Source organism: Aspergillus tanneri (genome assembly GCF_003426965.1).
Source record: "Aspergillus tanneri strain NIH1004 chromosome Unknown AapTan_1_pilon_pilon_pilon, whole genome shotgun sequence".
NCBI lineage: Eukaryota > Fungi > Ascomycota > Eurotiomycetes > Eurotiales > Aspergillaceae > Aspergillus > Aspergillus tanneri.
This window is the reverse complement of record NW_022984628.1, coordinates 548,550-569,304: the sequence shown is the minus strand read 5'-3', so window position 1 is coordinate 569,304 and position 20,755 is coordinate 548,550. Positions and strand designations below refer to the sequence as shown.

Genomic DNA, 20,755 nt, shown 5'->3' with positions numbered 1-20,755 from the left:
ATACCTATACTCACATGCCTGAGTAGAAACGAGTTCAGCTGCATCTCTGAGAGCTGAAATCAGATGGGATTAAGCTGAACAAGCTGACTGCTTGTCATTCTCCACAACGACAATCGCACCGAAAATCGCTGCTGGTACGTACCCAGGGCACGCACTACCTACGCATGATCTACCGGACATCAAATTCCTGGAGGTACAATGTTTAAGATGCAAGTAGAAATGGTACAAGGCGCTAAAACATATCCTTTCTAACCACGACAAGCAGGTCGGTGAACAATCTGTATAGTTGGCTTACGTGTTCGTGATGGGGGTTACATACTTCGGACTCATGTCCCTGCCAAAAATAAAACAGCAGGATGAGACATTCCGGTAATCAGTTCTTACACTAGCAAAGTATACATGAATTATGGATGATAACAGCTAGCCACATGCCATGTGAAACAAAGCTGACAAATGTTCGGTCTTTGACGATGACAAATTAGTCGGAAGTCTTCTCTATCTCTCTATCCCCAGTTTTTTTGATCCTTCGGCAGGCACTCGCAGGCCTAGCCTTTTAGTAAAGAACAGGCAGTAATAGTAATTATGATGATAGATTGGGTCAGTGTAGAGGGACGGGGACCAGGGATCATGTATCGCCTGGAATATCCCGCTTGCTCTTTGTCATAATGACCTGTCAAATTTGCTACGGTCATACTGCTTACGGGGAAGCTGGAATAATTGTCGTTTGTCTGATGTCTGACTATCATGCTAATTCCAACAAACCCCTGGTAGAATGGAGAGGCCGAACCCTTCATTGGAAGGCAAAAACTCGGTTCAAGACGTACTTCTCGAATGTAACGTAGGAAGGCTTTTTAGTAGAGCTAAGGCTACGTATCTGTTAATTTGTGAAGTCATAGTGGTAGATGTGTTTCGGAATTGCCGGAAGGGAATGTCATCATCTTGAAGAGAACTTCCCCCAGGCTGAACCCAAGCATGGCAATAGAACAGGAAATATATCATTGAATTAAAATAAGATCAGGGCATGAACGTCTAGAATAACATTTGAGAGCAATTTTCAATTCTGCGGGCTAGTTCTGTCAGGCCCTTGCCCCATCCTCGTCAACCCTATAGAGTTTTATAGGTCTCACGGAGTCTCGCAATGAATGCAATTGTTGCAATCTCAATTCTCTACTGGCGCCGCTTCACGGATTCTAACCGGCCAGTTGCTCTGTGCAATGGTGAAATGACTACGGTGCTGCCAATCGGTGCCTAGCTTCTCAAACTCGAAGTCAAAGTCTCTCACCAAGGTCGCCGTGATCTTACCAATCTCCGCAAAGGCGAACTGCTTGCCGGGGCAGCCGTTGTATCCGGTGCCGAACGTAATCAGGTACTTCTCGTAGCGTGACGCCTCGGGGCGCAGCCATCGCTCCGGGTTGAATACCTCGGCATCCTCGCCGAAGTAGCGGCGGTCACGCTGGATGACGAATGGGTTGACGGAAAGAATGGTCTGTGCTAAAAGTTAGTAACTGCGTTGTTCTTTGATTGAATTGACCAGGTCCTTGTCGACTTACTCCAGCCTCAAAGTGGTGATCGCCTAAAGTAATCCCATCCTTGGGGGCCACACGAGGCAGACCGAACGGTACAGGGGCGAAGTATCGGAGGGTTTCTTTAATCTGTGATGATGAGGTTAGTTAGATGAGGGTGAAATTGATAATAGACTAGATCTATGCGCGAATGCTTCAACTTACACAAGCCTGGAGGTAAGGAAGCTTCTTCGCCTCTACGTGGAGGACGACGGGAGACAGTTCACCAGCCGCCTGGGCCTGGTTCAATTCTCTCTTCAGCTTGGTCATGCAATCAGGGTTCTTCAGGAGAAAGTAGAACATGTTTGACAACGCTCCCGTCATAGTCTCCGAGCCGGCAATGGTGGTCATGCTGGCAACGGCCAGTATCTCTCGCTCCTCCATGCGTTCGGGCCACTTGCGTTGGTTGTTGATCCACTGAGAGACCATGTCATGCCTGGATTTCGGGTTGTCCTGGCGTTTCTCGACGGCGGCGCTGACGGTTTCGAAGATGTGGGCATGCGGCTTAAGCCCAAGGTAGCCAGAAAAGGGACTGTGCAAGATAAACGGGTGTAACCAGTACATGTAACCCATGACTGCCTGGTAGATCATGAGAAAGCGCATGCTACTGATGGAGTTGCCAATGTCTTCACCCTTGCCGACGAATCCCAAGCGCTGCGAGAAGGTCAGCTCGCCAATGACGTCGAAGGAGACGTAGTTCAGCCAGTCTTCGAAGTTGACCGCCTCGCCGAGGCTAGCGAGCTTCTTGAGCTGCTCCTGGAGCTCCTGAATGCAGGTATCAACGATTTTCTCCGATTTGATCAGGTTCGTGAGCGTATAACTGCTAGCCGTGATTGATGATCGTTCCCGGTGCCGCTTGGGGTCGCATTCTGACATGGGCGTTTGGTGATGCTTGTCCGGGACGGCGAGCGCTTGATACCAGTCCGCCTAGGGTCTAGGTTAGTGACGGTTTTCTTTGCTTCAATGGTTGGAGTGCTTGGTTCACCTTCTTGTATGACGGTGCCAGGATAGCGGCGATGCTGTCGGGGTGACTGCACGACACCTCGTTATATCCGATACGGACAAAGTCGCCTGGGTGTATAGTCAGCCACTATTGCTACTGTATGTTCCAAAGAGGAGAATTTCGTACCATATTTTTGATGTTCTTTTTGCACAGCGTATTCAATATCGCCCTTGGCAGTATGGTATATCTGCCAGAGGGTCGACACCGATGCCAACCAAGGGCCCTTGATATGAGAGATGGGAGGAGTAAACTTCCGCCGGAGCAGGAAGCCGAGGACAGCCAGAAAAAGATAGGGCAGCAACGCCTGGAGGTTGCGTGGAAGCTCCAAGGCCATGGTGACCGAAGGCTTCTCAAACCAATGGTATATGGTCAGTTACAATCGTGGCCGGTCGATGAGTACCCGATTGAGAGGAAAACTTTGACAATAATATATCCTTGTACAGAGATGGATCCACTGTATATCAAATATTGACTGGGCATTGCATGTCTCATGCGTCGTTAGTATCCTACTATCCCTATCCCCGCCGATGCAGGTGCGACCTCTGCAAATTCTTCACTTAACACCTGTACCTCTTGCATTACACAAATCTTACGCATCAGACCGTACGGTGCTTTCATTCACGTGGGAATTGCTTACGTGTCGCTTCATGTCGTGCAATGCAAGGCCCAGGCTAAAGGCTGTCTGGAATATCTCCCCGGATCACGCCGTAGCAACGCCACCGCCCAAATGGAGGTCTGCAGAAGTACAACCCCTGTCCTGCACAATTCTAACTTTCCAAAAACGCAGGGGTGAAGCCATTTCCAATAGATTTGGATTGCACTATGCATTTAGAACCACTAAAATAGTTGGGCGCTGTACTACATATGTAAGAATTAATAAATTAAATACAGCCCAATGTCTTAAGACCATTATCTGTGGCTGCATCTGGTTTCAGAAAATTACAGTTTTGCAGGCCAGAGGTCGTGAGGGCTGGCTGACAATGGAGTGGGGACAGAAGTCAGTGTCGCTTAGAAGTTTGTCACATCGCATGGGGTCATCGCGTTAATGCAATGCAGGTGGGACACCGCCATCATCAACCTTGGTCTACATTGTTTCTAACCCGGGCAGTGTTTGGAGACAGTGACATGTCGTACCTTGGGCATACCAATACTACAACTCATGGTGTTGCATTCAGGTTAAAAGCAAATAAAAAAATTTATTGTCCAGTAGTTAGCAATCTAGTAAATTAAAAAGAGCACAGACATGAAATATGAGCTAATAGTCTAATAGAAGCCCTGGCTGGCAGACAAGATTCTGCAGCCGTAGAGAAAAACATAGAATCTTAACCCACAACTTGGTTCACGAGTTTGAACGACCGAAGCACGGCGTCAACCTTGGTATGCATCTCATCCCACTCGGCCATTTCCTGGCTCATGTCAGTGATGGCACCTCCTGCTCCGATCCTCCATGTTTCGCCTATGTCGGTGGTCTCATCATCTCATCGGTAGGCAGTTCGGATGACGACAGAGAAATCACCTCCTCCTCTTACGTCTATGTACCCCAACACCCCCGAATAGATTGATCGCGGCTTCTCTTCTTCGATCCCGCGAAGCAACTGACACGATCGCTTCTTCGGGGCTCCTGTCATACTTCCGGGCGGCAAACTGGCCGCGAGCACGTCGATGCCCATTTCTAGGGGCCGGTATCTCGGGTCGTTGGTAGCGTATGTAGGCTGCAGTATACCTTCTATGACGGTCACCAGCTGATAAACGCTTTCGTACTCCTCAACCTGCATCAGCGAGGTCGTTCGCACGTCCCTGGAGTTCTTGACGCCGGTAAGGTCATGACGGATGAGGTCGACGATCATCAAACTCTCGGCCCGTTCCTTAGGCGAAGCCAGAATGTTCGTCGCCGTGGCCAGATCGATGAAAAGGGTGCTCCCATCGGGGTTCTCCTGTCGCTTCTTGACGGTGCCCTTGATGGGCCGGAATTGGCAGGTGACCTCGTCTTCCGCATTGGGCCGAGTCCACGACAGGAACCGTTCTGGCGAAGATGACAGCACGGTGATCGGTCCGAGACGGATGAATGCACCAAAGGGGGCCGGGTTGACTCTGCGGAGGCGCAGGTATCGTGTCCAGGCCGGCATCGGCGTGGAGATATCAATCTCGGTTTGGTCGGTCAGACATAATTCGTAGGAATTGCCGTGCTGGATCTCTGTCTTGCACTCCCGGATCTTGCGCGAGTATGCGGCCTCGGTGGGGATGGTGAACTTCGGCCGTGGACCTTCCAAACTAGCCGCTATATCCGCTGATGTAGGTAGGGATGAAGTGCTCGTCGCTGGACTATCTAGACTGTTGTCCTTGGACGACGTAGACGAGGCGGCGCAGCTTGGCCCGTGCTTTTCGAAGCCGTTCTCCTCGGGGAACAGGTCTGGGTGGGCCAGGCGATCCAAGATGGCAGCCGCTTCGTCGACCCATTTGTGGTCATCAGGCATGATACTCTGGACATGCAGCTGGCGAGCAGTATGGTCAATTACAACGCTGCGTTCGACGAAGGCAAACTGTAGATCCGGCCGCTCGGGCTGAGGCGTGGTGTCAATACCCAAGGTTTCTAGACACGCTTCGTAACTGATGTATCCCATCAGTCCTCCCCAGAACGGTGAGTCCTCATTACCATGAAACCGCTTTCTCTCCTCCATGAAACTCTTGAGAAAGTCAAAGACACGGTGATCACCATCACCCAGGGCCTCTGTGGTCGATTCGTCGCCCTTCTGTAGACTCACGTGGTTATGCCCTGCACTGTAGGAGATTCGGAGGGTGTCCGGATAGACCAGCCCAACAATAGAGTAGTTGCCCAGAGGGGAATTCTGGGCCATCTCCGAGTCTAGAACCACGAGCTCATCGTCGGTTGGTTTCAGGTGGTCTCGGATAAGGGTGACACTCAAATTGCCCAGGTCCATCGTTTTCGAGAAGACCGCGTTGGACACCGAGGCCGTATCGGATATCACATCCGCCCGGGAGCTTCTATGGCGACTAGTCCATTCCTTGGCGGCCTGCCACCAATTGCAAACCACTTGACGCGCCTCGGGGCTCGAGCAGACAGATTCCGGATGGAACTGGACGCCATAGAAAGGCTTCGTTTGATGTTTCACGGACATCAGGATATGTGTCGGGTTGAGGCGGTCGAGGGCGATCCGCGGGTCTTCGGGGGTAGGAGGGCCCCGTGAGAACGCATGGTCAATGTCCCATGCCAACGGCACAAGTTCTGGACATGTTTTGTGCGGAGTCCAGAGGCTCTCACTGTCAGTTGGATACCCGAGAACTCCATGTAGGGAGTGATACTGCACGGAGCGCAGTTTGGGAATTCCCCTGAAGAGGGGATCATTGCAGCACTGAACATCGGTTTCGATGCCGTGACGAGGATACGGCAGCTGCTCGACGGTGCCGCCGAAATGGACCACGAGGCTCTGGAATCCTAGGCAGATTCCCAGAACAGGCAACATCTGATCTTCTGGTAGAGACCATACTTGCTGAATACAGCCCACGTCGGCCGGTTTGTAGGGGCTGCCGGGACCTGGACCGACAATGATGCCCGCGTACGATTCATGGAAGTTGGAAGGAAGTGGCGAGTCGATTGTGAGTTTTGTTACGGGAACGCCAAGGGATCCTTCAACGAGGGTAATAATGTTGTTGGAGAAGGAGTCGTAAGCGTCGATGAACAAAATCCTTGGTTGGGCCATAATGACTTGATTATGGGGAGAAAAGTTGACTTCTTGGAGGGTTCAGATCTCGGAAATGTGTCAAATGGAAAAGCCAGCCCCCAGCATCAACGAGGATTTGTACTAAGTACTTTACTAGCACTCTGCGATATCGAGTAGTATATCAAATTAGGGCTGATATTCTGTCCTCCTTTGTAAGTCACGGTGGCTGAAACCAGAGTGCCCCCTCTAGCTTGTATTCTTATTTCGTGGTGTGAAATTTGATATACACTTTACAGGATTAGCGTGAGTTGATCATAAGACTGTGGAAAATATATTATTTTTTAACTTCCATTGGTAATAATATATCCCTGTCAGTATTGTCAAACTCTGACGGCACAGCGGAGTGAATCGAGCAGCGTGGGCAAAGATGTTTTTTGTAAAATTATAAACTGCCACAAAAAAAATACAATTATTTGTTTTAAAGTTTATGGTTATGCTAGATAACTTTAGAAGTAGGTGTGTCTATTAATTTATGTAGTATATTTTTCAAATTTCTTAAAAAAAAGAAAATATAAGAACTATTCAGGGGTAAACAAGTTTTCTTTTTTATTGATTCAGTACAGTCTACCTACCGAGCTACCTACCTACACTACACTGCTACCACTATTTTAGATGAGGGGATTATGTCATGTAGCTGGAGTACGCATTGTATATAGAATGTGACATTACAACCATGTCATTCCCGTCAAGACACCTCTAGTAAGGCATGACATCCGAAGAATTAATAAGCGCACCCCCGTATAGTGGAAATACTAGGCAAACGAGATGATAATTGCAAGGCAGAGGGTGTAGCTTGCATGATGTTAGAGAACAATTTTTCCTCGGATGAACCCTCGCACCCCGTTACTGAGCCAGCATTCTTCCCCATCCCTCAAATCGGACGCAGAAACAGTCTCCTCGGTGCAGAACCCATACGTCAACGCGAATCGCCGCGTAGTTCCTGCATTCCCACCGCTGGAAAGAGGCGGCGTAATCCACTGCGGCATTTTATCCTTTCGTGCCTGCTCAGCTCCATGTGGAGCTGACAGTGCGGGGCGCCTGAAGTACGGCGTGGTGATGCTTCCCTCCATAACTTCTCCCTGCAGATTCACCATCAGCACCTCTGCGGGATCCTGTGGAGATTCGATTCCTGCCCGCAAACGCGCTGCGGTATAGTCGTCACGCCGTGTAGTCTTGTGTGTGGTGAATACTGAGGGGATGGTCCCCTGGGAGTCCACAAGTACACGCCATATGGTGGACAAAACGTCCATCTCGGAGGGGATGAGAAGATTCAGTGGGTCAGGCGAAGCCATGGTGGCCTCGACCGTGCCAGTCCCCTCCTTATCGATGGCAATTCTAAGTCGCCACGGCTTTGTCAAGTCAGGAATGAAAGCATCCAGGAACTTCAGGAATTTTGTCTGGTCCTGCTCAAGGAACTTGATGGCGCCTGTCCAGTTGAAACAGCGTGCCGCGCTGAGGAGACGGTCTTGGTGGTACGGAAGGAGGTAGTACGGCGACGTGCACTGAGTATCGGGGTAAGAATTCCGGGCTCCTTCGACCATTCCCAGCAGTGCCGGGTCATAGCGAAGAGTAGATATCACATGGAATGGTTGGGTCATGGTGATCCTCGGTGGCGATTCCAGGACAGGCGATCGTGCACAATAGAAAAGACGTAGTTGAGCTGACCAGGCAGGTGAAAAAGAACGCTGAGCACCTCGTGTGATTGATGGTTTGTGACATCGACAACTGCATATTACTAGTAAGGAAGTGCCTCTAGAAGGCAATCTCTTCACGCAGGTTGATGTGGCCGCGAGCCAGCTGAGGACCTTGCATTGTGCTCCGATCAGCCAGCCACGAGGTTGATCGCTTACAAATGGGGAGTGACTATAGTCACCAAAACAACATTAGCTGGAAATGTTACACCTTCTGCATATCTCGTGTCTGCACTCTACGAACTAGGATAAGCATAAACGAAAACACCAACATGCATTAATGACCTTTTAATGAAATAAAGGTATCTTTTGTTTCTGAAAACTTGACCTGAAAACATTCTGGCCGAAATACACACTAAAATTGACGCTACTGTAGGTTGCAAAGGGTTGGCCAAAGTGGGCATGAGCATTTCAACTAGACCTCCACTTAGATTCCTGCCGGATACTATTGCAAGCCAGCATGCACACCGAAATACCCCCTACTAATGCCCAGTTGAGCATGACTGCAAGGTGCTCGGTGTACGATGGAGAATTTGCATCATCACTGATTGCTGGTCGAACATGGATTCGGAGGGTTGTGGGTCTATTATTCGTTCAGGTCGTCAATTACGCGTTCCATACTTGTTTTCCTCGCAGGATAATTGAAATCCGATCGTTTTGACGACTCGAAGCGTTTTAGACCGTGCACATGTGACGAGCGATACAATGGATCTACGATATACGGAATGGGAGGAATTTTGTTTGGAGGGTCTGGTTACCGAAAGATCAAAAAATTTCCGTATAGGAAGGACAGAGAAAATTTATATGGAAAAACATATCAGACCAACATTGCTTTCCTTATAGCTTTGTAGTTCAGATACCGGGGGTAACTTATAGAGGAGGTCTATTTTATGGCTTCCAGTCTATCATAGTAGGAAATGTTTCCGAATTTTCTCACGCGGCCAGGAGAAAACAGCAGCATCGGATCAGACGTGGCTTTGCCTCTCCGCATGTGTTCTATAGAACACAGATAGTTTATTGGAATCAGATAACGGCACATATTGTAGAAACAGACACATACTATGACCGTGTCTCTATCAGTATCGAACACGCACGTTGGATTTGGCTCGTTATTGTCTCGTTCTACCACGCTAGTTAGCCACAGATAACTTGGGAGCTGGATGAGAAAACCATACATGTGGGCTATCAAAGAGCGTAAAATGACTGCCGGCAACCTCCAGAGAAGCCACGATGAAGCTCGCGTCGCAGTCTTCCCACCCAAGATACGTAGAACTCCTGACACCGTCTAGAAAGTGCATTTCTTCAACCTCCGGATTCACCGGGTCTGTCGCGCGCAGGAGCACTGCAGGTGGACGGGATGAAAGAGGCGGTGGCTGCCAGCCACATTGGGCCTGGTAACAATGCAGAACACATTGCTTAGCCTGCGCCAAATGAGTGTCAGATATTTGAGATGGAAATTTGAAGCTGGCGACGAATTCGTCCAGGGTGGTTGGGCAATGGGCCTTGACAGATTCCGTAAGAAAGATACTGTCAATTAGAATGACTCCTTGCACCTTGTATTGGGGCAGTTTCATGAGTCGAGCTGCCACTTCCAGCGCCAGGGAGCCCCCGAGAGACCATCCTAGACTACGGTCAGTGCAAGTAACCTCTTCCCCAAAGTACTTAGCACGACTTACCTCCCAGGAAAATGTTGCCTGAAGGGATTACCGACCTTACTAGGTGCGTGTATACCACGCCCATCTGACGGAACCCATGCTGCCAATGCCCTCCCTCGTTAAAACGCGCGTTACTGATGCCGTACACCGGTCGGTGCAGATCAGCAAGGCGAAAGTATGGGAAGATAGTGCCTCCAGCATCGTGAAAAAGAACCATGGGAGTAGCTGTGTCACGGGTCTTGGGCCCAGGCTGAATCTGGTAAGGATTCTGTTCCATGTTGACGACCTGCAAACCACAAAGAAAGAAAATAAGATAGGGCCCGTATTATCGTGTGCTGTGGGCAACGAAGTAAAATTGGAAATAAATCAGGGTTCTTGGTGGCGACGAGGAGCTTTTCATCGACACGATCTTGTAGCATGTGATCTCGACCAAATCTGTCTCGGCTGCGTCAATGCTATCGCCACGGGATAACGTGGCTGTACAGTAGCGATGAGCCAGACTGACCAAGACCCAATCCACGGAAGTCCAGAAATGCGCGATGCTTTGGTAAGAAACGTGATCGGCAGGCCTCTCCGAGTCACTCGCAGGGCAACACCCTGCGAGTGAGCGTCGAGGGATATGCAACTGCATAGATCAGCGGGAGAAAAATGAAATACCCATCGTCCATCCCCTTGCTGTTCGCCAGGCGCTACATATGCATGCGGAGGCTGGCGGCCCACAAGACTGCACCCACAGGACGGATGACTGAGCGAGTTAATAGATATCGCCAGCGTCTCCGTTCAGTGGGAGATCTCCTGGCCCGTAAATACGAAACCTTGTCCTCCAAGACGGTATCCCTTCCCTGCCCACAATCCGGGTTGGACTCTTGGCTGTTTCTTAGGTGCGTATGTAATCGGGATCTCCCTCCCATCTACTTTGGTCATTATCTACTAGGGCGTGTAATCACTGACAGCATGTTCTTGTTGAATCCAGGCTCATAACCCCCACTGCCAATAGATAGATAAGCCCCCCTCCGAATCCCGGATTCTGCCTTTTGTCCTCGTCACCTTCTTCTTCGGTTACTGTCACTTCCAACAACCCCATGGCTCCCGTTCAGCCCATTGCTATAATTGGCACGGGCTGTCGCTTTCCTGGCTCGGCCTCTTCTCCCTCTCGACTTTGGGAGCTTCTCCGGGAACCGCGCGATGTTGCATCGAAACCACCGGCCGACCGTTTCAATCCGGATGCATTCTACCAAGCTGGAAAGCCGCGACCGGGAGTGACCAATGCCCCAGAATCATACTTCCTCGATGAAGATGTCCGGGCATTTGATGCCGCATTCTTCAATATCTCGTCGATGGAGGCGGCGTCAATGGATCCCCAGCAGCGTTTACTCCTGGAGGTGGTGTACGAGTCACTTGAAAGAGCCGGACTGCCATTGCAGCGACTCCAGGGGTCATCCACGGGGGTATATTGTGGATCCATGAATCACGACTATGCTGAGCTGGTCTATGCCGACCTGGATGCCTTCCCCACATTTGGGGTAACAGGAACATCGAACTCAATGTTAGCCACCCGCGTCTCCTACTTCTTTGACTGGCAAGGGCCATCAATAGTCCTCGACACAGCTTGCTCCTCGAGCTTGACCGCTGTGCATTTGGCCGTGGACGCCCTGAGAAAAGAGGATTGCACGCTGGCAGTCGCTACCGGCAGCTTTCTGATATTATCACCAGACACCTACGTTCGCGGATCCCAGTTGCACATGCTGTCAAGCAAGGGCCGCTGCCACATGTGGGATGAAGCGGCCGATGGCTATGCCCGCGGAGAAGGTGTCGCTTCCATAATTTTAAAGCGCCTCAGTGATGCTCTGCGTGACGGTGACGACATTCAGGGCGTGATTCGGGCCACGGGAACTAATTGTGATGGTTCCAGCCAGTCCTTGACCATGCCCAACGCGGAGGCGCAGAGCAATCTGATTCGATCTACATACGCCCGCGCGGGTCTCAACCCGCTCCTCCAGGAAGATCGTTGTCAGTATTTTGAGGCCCACGGAACGGGGACTGTCGCGGGAGATTGGAATGAGGCGGCGGGAATCCACAATGCCCTTTTTAACCAAGACTCGCCAGCGGACGAGATCATCCATGTCGGCTCGGTCAAAACCGTGCTCGGACATAGCGAGGCCTGCGCTGGACTCTCCGGCCTTCTTAAGGCCCTACTGGCCGTCCAGCACGGAGTAATTCCCCCGAACCTCCTGCTCAACAAAATCAGCCCCCAAGTCGCTCCCTATACCTCCCACCTCCGAGTGCCGACGAAGCTGATTCCCTGGCCTGATCTCCCAGCCGGGACTCCGCGGCGTGCGTCAGTCAGCTCATTTGGATTCGGGGGTGCTAACGCCCACGTTATTCTGGAGAGCTTCAGTGGATCAGATAGTCCACCTACATCCAGCGAGACTGCAGTAGCAGAGGTTCTGCCATTTGTGTTCTCCGCCATGTCGGAAAAATCACTCAAGGAGGTGCTGCAGCAATACGTTGATGTGTTGGAGGAACACCCGGCCGTCGACTTGCTAGATTTAGCCTTCTCTCTCCTCACGCGGCGATCGGCACTAAGCCATCGCATCATCCTCACCGCAGACTCTGTATATTCTCTGAAGGAGAAGTTGGAAGAAGAGCTAGACAAACGTACCGCACCGAACGCATCGTCTACAATTACGACTCGCGTGAGTCGGGGACCGAAGAGAATTCTCGGTATCTTCACGGGTCAGGGAGCACAGTGGGCACAGATGGGCCTCGACCTCATCTCCCAATGTCCCCAAGCAAGGGCCTGGCTACAAGAGCTGCAAGACTCCCTGGACGGTCTCCCAACTTCATACCGGCCTACGTTCACCCTCCTGGACGAGCTAGCCGCCCCCGAATCCAACTCTCGCCTCAGCTCCGCCGCAGTTTCTCTGCCTCTCCGAACCGCCCTCCAGATCATCCAAATCAATATCTTGCAGTCTCTTGGAGTGGAATTTGCAGCGGTGGTTGGACACTCGTCCGGCGAAATTGCCGCAGCTTACGCGGCTGGATGGCTGACTGCGTCGGACGCCATCCGAATTGCCTATCTACGCGGTGTTTCTGCAAAGCACGCAGGCTCCAAAGGACAACCAGGCAGCATGCTAGCGGTTAACATCTCCTGGGAGCAAGCGGAGGCGATTTGCAGTGAGGACCCCTACAAAGGGAGCGTCGTGGTGGCCGCCTCCAATTCCCCGACCAATGTGACCTTGTCGGGAGATAGTGAGATGATCTCCGAGCTCGAATGGCTCTTTGAAAGCCTTGATCATTCCCCGCGCCGGTTGCATGTCGACACAGCCTACCACTCTCATCATATGATTCCCTGCATCGAGCCCTATCTACAGGCCATGACAGCCTGTCAGACTGGAGCCCGTCAGGGCTCGCGAAAAGCGAAGTGGTTCTCCAGCGTCCAGAACGGGAATGTAATGACAGAGCTCGACAACGAATACTGGTGCAAGAATATGCTGCAATCCGTCCGTTTCTCAGAGGCAATGGCGGCAGCCTTAGAAAGCGAGCCCGATCTCGACGCCTTCGTGGAGATCGGACCGCATCCTGCTCTCCGGGGCCCGTCCCTGCAGACCCTGTCAACTCTGAAGCCCAAAGCCACCGATATGCCCTACATTCCACTGGCCATGCGCGGGTTCGGTGGCGTCGAATCACTTGCTCTAGCCGTGGGCTTATTCTGGGCGCATCTGGGAGCGGCGTCGATCAACATCCCATCCTTCGTTGGGCTTTTTTGCCCGTCTCGACAGCCGAAATACCTGTCCTGGCTTCCAACGTACCCCTTTGACCATAGTCACACGTTCTGGGCTGTGCCGCGTCTATCAACGGCCCGAATCTCTCGTCGCTTGCCCAGACATCCGCTGCTTGGTGGGATTAGTCCCGAGACGGGCGAGGGAGAGTGGCGATGGCGGAACTTCCTACGAGTAGATGACCTTCCCTGGGTAGAGTGCCACCAGGCGCAGTCCCAGATAATTCTTCCCGCCACAGCGTACCTAGTCATGGCTCTTGAAGCGGCCCATCTCATCGCAGATGGTCGGGTGCTGCAATTGGTGGAGATCACGGACCTGGCCATTAGTCGGGCCTTACCTATTCCCGACGACGCAGCCGGCATCGAAATTATGTTCACTGCCTACCAGACGAACGGCAGCAACGACAGCAATCTGATCATTTCATTCACTTGTCAAGCCACTTTCAAAGGAACATTGCGGCGCTGCGCATCTGGCCGCATTGCGGTAACATTTGGCAAACAGGACGCGACGCTGCTTCCACGCATGGGTCCAACTGCTCCCGGGCTGCGAGCCATCGATTCGGAGCAGTTTTATACACAGCTGGATATGCTTGGCTTAGGCTACTCGGGCCCCTTCCGGGGCCTCACTGAACTCCATCGCCGCAAGGACATAGCTTACGGAACCATTGCCGCCTCCCATTGGGGCAATGACCCTTTACTAGTCCATCCCGCGATGCTAGATATGAGTCTTCAGGCTTTGATGGTGGCTATGGGTTCCCCCGGTGACGGCCAGGTGTCCAGCCTTTATCTCCCCATCAGGCTGGAACGTGTGACGGTCAACCCAGCCTTTTGTAAAACTGGTGCCCTGCACGCTTCTGACGGGCACCTCACCGTCGAAGCCAAACTGACCAAGATTGCGAAGACTGGAGTCTCCGGTGACATCGATGTTTTCGATGCCGAGGGTCGGGGCTTCGTCCAGGTTGAGGGAATGCAGCTCTCTCAGCTCGCGCAGCCCACTGGGGACGACTGTCCTATCTTCGCGGGGGTGGTTTGGGGCCCATTGGCGCCGAAAGCTTCCTCTACTAATTTTCCAACTACTCGCTTTGGCCCCTTAGCGGATCGCATCGCGCTCCTCTACCTGCGGGACACGCAAATCCATCTGACCAGCAAAGACCGTCAACATTTGGACTGGCACCGGGGTCTGTACGTAGCCTGGATGGATCGAGTTCTGGCCGCCATTCGCGACGGCACTCATCAACGTTACTCCGCCGACTGTCTGGAGGGCGATATTGCCTCTGTTCTCACTCCTGCAGCCGAGGAGGTCCATCCAGTCGAGTTGCGCACTCTGGAAACGACCGCTAAACATCTGATCGGCTGGCTACGAGGTCAGTCCCTTCTCGCGGAAGAGCTGGGTCGGGATAATCTTCTCTCCCGCGTGTGTCAGGAAGCCCACAACTTCGGCACGTTGACGCAGCACTTGGCGACTTTGGTAGGGCAACTAGCATTCCGGTACCCGCGCATGAAAATTCTCGAAGTCGGGGCCGGCAGAAGCTCGGCGACACAGATGGTGCTAGACCACCTCGGACGGGACTATCACTCGTACACGTACACTGACCTTTCGGAAGATTCCTTCGACAAGGCGCGGGAGAGATTTGTCACTCATAATGACCGTTTCTTCTACCGCGAGTTAGACATAGAGCGAGATCCGATTGAACAGGGCTTTTCCGAGCATGAATACGACCTTGTGATTGCAAGCAATGTCCTGTGTGGGACCCACTCGTTGAAGCAAACCCTGGCCCATGTGAGACGGTTGCTGAAGCCGGGGGGTCGGGTTGCCGTCTCCGAGGCCACGGATCCTGAGAACGTTGCCGCGTCGTTTATCTTGGGCGGATCCGAGGAATGGTGGTTGGGTGAATCAGGTGGTCGGCTGTGGGGACCTCAGGTCTCCCGAAAGAGCTGGAATGAGGCGCTGCACGCCTCGGGTTTCGGTGGTTTCGAGGCAATCTCCCCGACGGAAGAAGAGTCGAAGCTCCTCGGATTGTCCGTCTTTATTTCCCGGGCCGTTGACGAGCGTGTCCAGCGATTGATAGAGCCCTTCTCAGTCCCTGCCAACGGCCAATTTCGCGACCTCGTTCTCCTTGGCGGAGCGACGACAGCCACTGCGAAGCTGTTGTCAGCAGTCCGAGATCTCGTGGGCCCATTCTTCCGTCGCATCACGGCCGCCAAACGCCTTGAAGACTGCGTTCCTCCACCCGATGCCTCGCTGGCGGTCGTCTTGGCTGCATCTGATATCGATAGCCCCTGTCTGAAGGGTCTCACCGCAGATCGTCTTCATGGCCTGCAAAACATGATTAGTGTCACAGGACGGCTGTTGTGGCTGGCCACCGGGAGGCTGGATGAGAACCTATACCTCCGGATGAGCAAGGGGCTTCTACGCTCTCTGGCCTTCGAGAACCCCCATGCTGGGCTGCAGCACCTCACTATTAGTGATCCAGGGGAGGTATCGCCGGATCTCGTCGCAAGCGTACTCATGCGACTGGTTCATGCCGAAGTGGGTGGTGATCACCGACTCTCCCGCTGCATGGAAAGCACTGAATGGGAACTGATGCTAGAGGACGGGATCCTGAAGATTCCGCGCATGCATAGTAACACCGACATGAACCAGCGATGGCTGGCGAGTCGTGGGATTTCCAAGAGTAGGTCTGTCGATCCTGAACAAAGCTGCGTGGAGGTTTGCACGGGTGACAACACATTGACTTTCTCTCCGTCCTTCGCAGAGAGGCAGCCGGATATGAATGGCCTCAGATACTGCAAGGAGATGGTTCGTATCCGGGTTCAATATGCTACTCTTCCCGCCGTGCGAATCGACAGCGGTTTTCTTCATCTAGTCCTTGGGGTAAACGAGGCAACCGGCACCCGGGTTTTGGCTCTGTCGGCCTCTCACGCCTCGGTGGTTTCCACCTACGCGTCATGGTGCTTGGGTGTTCCCAGCTGGACGGCAGACAGAGAAGATTCTGTCTTCTTGGACGATGTGTGCGCAGCTCTCGTTGCCCAGCATCTGGTCCGCCACGCGCCTGCCGGTTCTACGCTCCTTCTACATGGAGCCTCCCAGTCTTTGCGAGAAGCTGTATCTGCTGTTGCGTCCCGAAGCAGTGTCCAGGTATGCACCATCACAACCGACGGGAAAGACGGCAAAGATCCAGCTACACTGGCTATCCCACCTCGGAGCCCGTCACACACGATCTCCCGCCTTCTACCAGCCAATGTATCGCTATTGGCCACATTCGCCCCCGATACGGACCGTACCATCTCTAAGATACAGCCGTGTCTGCCACCGGGGTCGACCTCCTGCGGGCTGAAGGATTTCTACGGCACCACTTCGTTCCCACCTGCGGCCGCACATCATTCCGTGGCAGATTCTCTCACCAAAGCCTGTCTGTTCCCGCAAGATCACAAGAGTCCCCGCTCTGTTACTGAGAAAATATCTCCCCAAGATGTACCCGGACTTTCTCTCGGCCGTCAGAAACTGAAAATTGTCGATTGGATGCATTCGGGGCCTGTTGAAGCCGATCCCCTTCCGGCTAGCTCTCTTGTGGGTTTGAGCGCCGATAAGACCTATCTGCTTGTCGGGATGACAGGCGATGTAGGCCAGTCGGTGTGCCAATGGATGATCGCCCGAGGAGCTCGATCGGTGGTGCTCACAAGTCGATCCCCGAAGGTCGATCCGCGGTGGCTGGGAGAGATGTCAGGGCTTGGTGCACGTGTTGTTGTCATGGCTATGTAAGTAGCAATGATCCCTCTGTAGTGTTTCCGCAAATTCTCGACAACTGACCGACTGACTTAGGGACGTGGCGGACCGTGCCTCGGTGCTCCGAGTTCATGAACGCATTCAATTGGAGCTACCTTCTGTCGGGGGAATTCTGAATGGAGCAATGGTTTTACGGGATGGGCCATTCGCCAATCTGTCGTTAGAAGACGTCCTCCAAGTCTTTGCCCCAAAAATCGAAGGCAGTCTGATTTTGGACGAGCTGTACCGGGACACGGATCTGGATTTCTTCCTTTTGATGGGCTCCATGTCCGGTCCTGTGGGCAACTTCCACCAGTCGGCCTACGCAGCCGCCACGGAGTTCATGGCTGCCCTTGTGCACCAGCGACGCCTGCGCGGCCAAGTTGGGAGTATCATTCATCCGGCCCAAATCCGTGGCGTCGGATACCTCGCCAACATGGACCCGCAGCTAACTGGGGCTCTCACGGACCGTATGGGTCCGCTAATTCTGTCCGAGCGCGACCTACTCGAGTTGGTAGCCGAAGGCATTCTTGCCGGCCGGCTGGACTCTGGGCAACCAGTGGAGATCGTTGGTGGATACCGGATGACAGATCCAGCGGAGTACCCCAACGTGCAGTGGTACAGCAATCCGATGCAGTGGCCTTTCATCCAGCATTTCCCTCAGTCTGAGGCCGCGGGGCCAAAGAACAAGGAGGTTCCCATGAAGACGCAGCTGCTGGCTGCTGACAGCCTGAATGCGGCCGCGGAGATAATTGCCCACGGGTTCAGCGAGAAGTTGCGTCAGAGGCTGCAGTTGCCCAGTGATGCCATGCTTCTTGGCACGACTTTGGTGATGGAGCTTGGGGTCGACTCGCTCGTCGCCGTGGATCTGCGAAGCTGGTTTCTGAAGGAACTTGGTGTGGATATGCCGGTTCTGCAGCTGCTTGGAGGCTCATCGATTAATGATTTGGCCTCCAACGCTGCTGACAAACTGGAACCCATTGCTGTGCCTTTGGTGAAGGCTGAGCAATTGCCGAATTAGGAAACAGTGGGTATTCCTAAGGGCTTTCATCCCTCAGCCCCAGATACAGTGCCATAGTTAGTACAAACAACATATTATAGGTATTTCTGTATAAGATTACCGTATTATGGTTTCGGGCTATACCCTCGCGTAACTTAGCCCGATCGTCGGAAAGTGTCCACACCCAGTAGCTGCAGGCGACTTTCTTGACCCACACGGTCTTTTTCGCCCTATCGAATGAGATTATAAAAGCAGGAGTTGCATGTGTTGTTGCCCAGCCGATGCCTGTGTCCTGCAAGGAGGATTCAGCTTTTGGTTCCAGTAATTGCTGATGGGACTTCCCTCAATTCTGCCCCTATAAACGCTCAGCCTGCTATGAGATCCTGAACACCCCCCCCCCTGAACTCTTGTCTCCACGAGGCAATATCAATTTACCATGGCCTCTTTCCCTACCTCTCACGATGTCCTCTCATTTGCTCTGGATGCTCAAGCCGACTATGACCCTTCCGAGGCACTCATTATCGACGCCCATGAGCCAAGCCGCGTCCTCAATGGTGCTCAGCTACGACTGCTCATCCACACCTTCATCGCCGGATTTAAGGCGCATGGGATTAAACAGGGTGATTGCGTCTTGGTCAATTTGCGGAATAATGTGCGTTTCCCCCCCAGTGTTGTCACTTGTCATTTCACCAGATCTCACCTCGCTCACTCCAATATCCCGCAGGTTCTATACACCGCCATCTTCCTCGCCATCACTGGCGCTGGTGGTGTCTACATCGGCGCCAGCCCGCACAGCGTCCCCCATGAGCTAGATCATGTTGTTCGACTGGGCCGTCCTGTCCTCATTCTCACCGAGCCAGATGCTCTTCCTACCACACTCAGTGTCTCCAAGAAGAACGGCATCTCGCCCCACCAACTCTTCCTTCTCGACGAAGCAGCCCTCAACGCAACTATTGCCTTCGCACAGTCGCACAAGCAATGTTCTCCAGCCTCGGCATTGACTGACAATTCAACTACATCGGCAGAAACATGCCCCTTCCTCTCCCTCCTCGCTCACGGCTCCGCAAACCCCCTCTGCATCCCAGAGCTCGAAACCGCCAACTCCACCCCAGCAGCTCTCTACTCAACCAGCGGCACAACGGGACTCCCCAAAGCTGCCGTCTTCTCGCACGGCGCCCTGATCGCTGGCCATATCTCCGCGGCGGCCAACCCCCCACCCTACAAAGTCCGGCGGCTGGTCTGCCTCCCCTTCTATCATCTCTTCGCGTCCTTCTGGTCGCACCTCTTCCCCCTGCGCTACGGGAGCCCGCTGTATATTGCGCGCGAGTTCCAGCTCCCCATCTTCCTGGACATGATCCGACAACACGGCATCAGCGACACGCATGTCGTACCCGCAATAGTGCACTCCGTGAACCAGGCGCCCGCCTCACTGGACCCCAGATCCGCGCTCACCTCGCTCCGCTACGTAGGCGTGTCCGGGGCCCCCATTGACCGCGCCTGCATGGCGGATTTCCAGACCCTGCTGCACTCCGATGCCTGTGCGGGCCAGATCTGGGGTATGACGGAGACGGGGCCAGTGTTTCAAAACCGGTACCCCGCTCGCGGGTGTAGAGCGGAGCAAGCTGATCTGGGTGGTATTGGGCCAATTTTGCCGGGATGGGAGGCTAAGCTTCTGACTTATGTGGAGGCCGGTTCGGGCGAGAATGAGGATCAGCAACCGGCGCAGCAGCAGCCGGTCGAAGTAGTCGATGCCGCGGGACCACCGGGTCGGTTGTACGTGCGCGGCGCCGGTTTGTTCAGTGGGTATTTGGGGCGTAGTGAGGCGGCGGTGGACGAGCAGGGGGGTGGTTCAGCACGGGAGATGTGGCATATGTCAACAAACGCGGCGAGTACTTCATTGTTGGCCGGACGAAGGAGTTGATCAAAGTGCGCGGGTAAGTCGTCCACTCCACCCTATATCCACGATTATGTAGCATGTTCTTTTCTGATGGGGGATAAAACAAAGAGCCTCGGTGTCGCCCGCCGAAATCGAAGCCGTTCTCCTCAAGCACCCGCTTATTGCGGATGCCGCGGTGACGGGGATCAAGCTTCCGGGGGGGACTGAAGAGGCGCCTCGTGCGTATGTGGTGCGTTCTGGGGACGCATCGGGGAAGCTCACTGTGAATGAGGTGTACGAGTTTGCGCAGCAGCGGCTGGCATCGTACAAGTCGTTAGATGGAGGGGTTTGCTTCGTGGAGAGTATTCCCCGAACAGTGAGCGGGAAGGTGCAGAGAGGCAAGTTGGCGGGCATGAATGAACGGAGAGATGCCCTGGAAGGATTATTGAAGAAAATGAAGGGTGGAGGCTGAGCCTGAATTCATTGCGAGTATCTAGTTTTGCTATCTATTCGGTTCTTTTTCTAAGGTGGAATGCTAATGTGAAAGTCTCCCTCATCAATATACATTTTTATGTCTAACCATATGTGCTTAGGAACAGGAGGCCAATCCTTTCATCCCTCCCACCTTAATCATTTTACCCCTGTGCTTAACCTGAAAACGCCGCTGAACCCTAGGGTCGA

The 20,755-nt window shown here is 53.1% G+C and overlaps 6 protein-coding genes across 6 annotated transcripts; 2 read left to right on the top strand and 4 right to left on the bottom strand.

Moving 5' to 3' along the window:
- Window positions 1-1,159: 1,159 nt before the first annotated feature.
- Window positions 1,160-2,899, bottom strand: ATNIH1004_002242 (cytochrome P450; the record flags this gene model as incomplete). The annotated part of the gene is made up of 5 exons (XM_033566937.1): window positions 1,160-1,486; window positions 1,551-1,652; window positions 1,728-2,489; window positions 2,548-2,633; window positions 2,692-2,899. 5 exons carry the CDS (start codon window positions 2,897-2,899, stop codon window positions 1,160-1,162), a joined length of 1,485 nt encoding a protein of 494 aa, XP_033428932.1.
- A 988-nt stretch (window positions 2,900-3,887) lies between these two features.
- ABZ1 (para-aminobenzoate synthase, (PABA)) lies at window positions 3,888-6,284 on the bottom strand (the record flags this gene model as incomplete). Its single annotated transcript, XM_033566936.1, has 2 exons — window positions 3,888-3,971; window positions 4,095-6,284. The coding sequence occupies 2 exons, from the start codon at window positions 6,282-6,284 to the stop codon at window positions 3,888-3,890; spliced, it is 2,274 nt and encodes a 757-aa protein (XP_033428931.1).
- Window positions 6,285-7,108: 824 nt separating this feature from the next.
- Window positions 7,109-7,903, bottom strand: ATNIH1004_002240 (uncharacterized protein; the record flags this gene model as incomplete). The annotated part of the gene is made up of 1 exon (XM_033566935.1): window positions 7,109-7,903. One exon carries the CDS (start codon window positions 7,901-7,903, stop codon window positions 7,109-7,111), a length of 795 nt encoding a protein of 264 aa, XP_033428930.1.
- Window positions 7,904-9,055: 1,152 nt separating this feature from the next.
- ATNIH1004_002239 (thioesterase domain-containing protein) lies at window positions 9,056-9,928 on the bottom strand (the record flags this gene model as incomplete). The annotated part of the gene is made up of 3 exons (XM_033566934.1): window positions 9,056-9,118; window positions 9,172-9,617; window positions 9,673-9,928. The coding sequence occupies 3 exons, from the start codon at window positions 9,926-9,928 to the stop codon at window positions 9,056-9,058; spliced, it is 765 nt and encodes a 254-aa protein (XP_033428929.1).
- Window positions 9,929-10,733: 805 nt separating this feature from the next.
- Window positions 10,734-18,219, top strand: ATNIH1004_002238 (Type I Polyketide synthases (Type I PKS); the record flags this gene model as incomplete). Its single annotated transcript, XM_033566933.1, has 2 exons — window positions 10,734-17,191; window positions 17,256-18,219. 2 exons carry the CDS (start codon window positions 10,734-10,736, stop codon window positions 18,217-18,219), a joined length of 7,422 nt encoding a protein of 2,473 aa, XP_033428928.1.
- Window positions 18,220-18,634: 415 nt separating this feature from the next.
- Window positions 18,635-20,546, top strand: ATNIH1004_002237 (uncharacterized protein; the record flags this gene model as incomplete). Its single annotated transcript, XM_033566932.1, has 3 exons — window positions 18,635-19,988; window positions 20,039-20,132; window positions 20,204-20,546. 3 exons carry the CDS (start codon window positions 18,635-18,637, stop codon window positions 20,544-20,546), a joined length of 1,791 nt encoding a protein of 596 aa, XP_033428927.1.
- Between the last annotated feature and the right edge of the window lie 209 nt (window positions 20,547-20,755).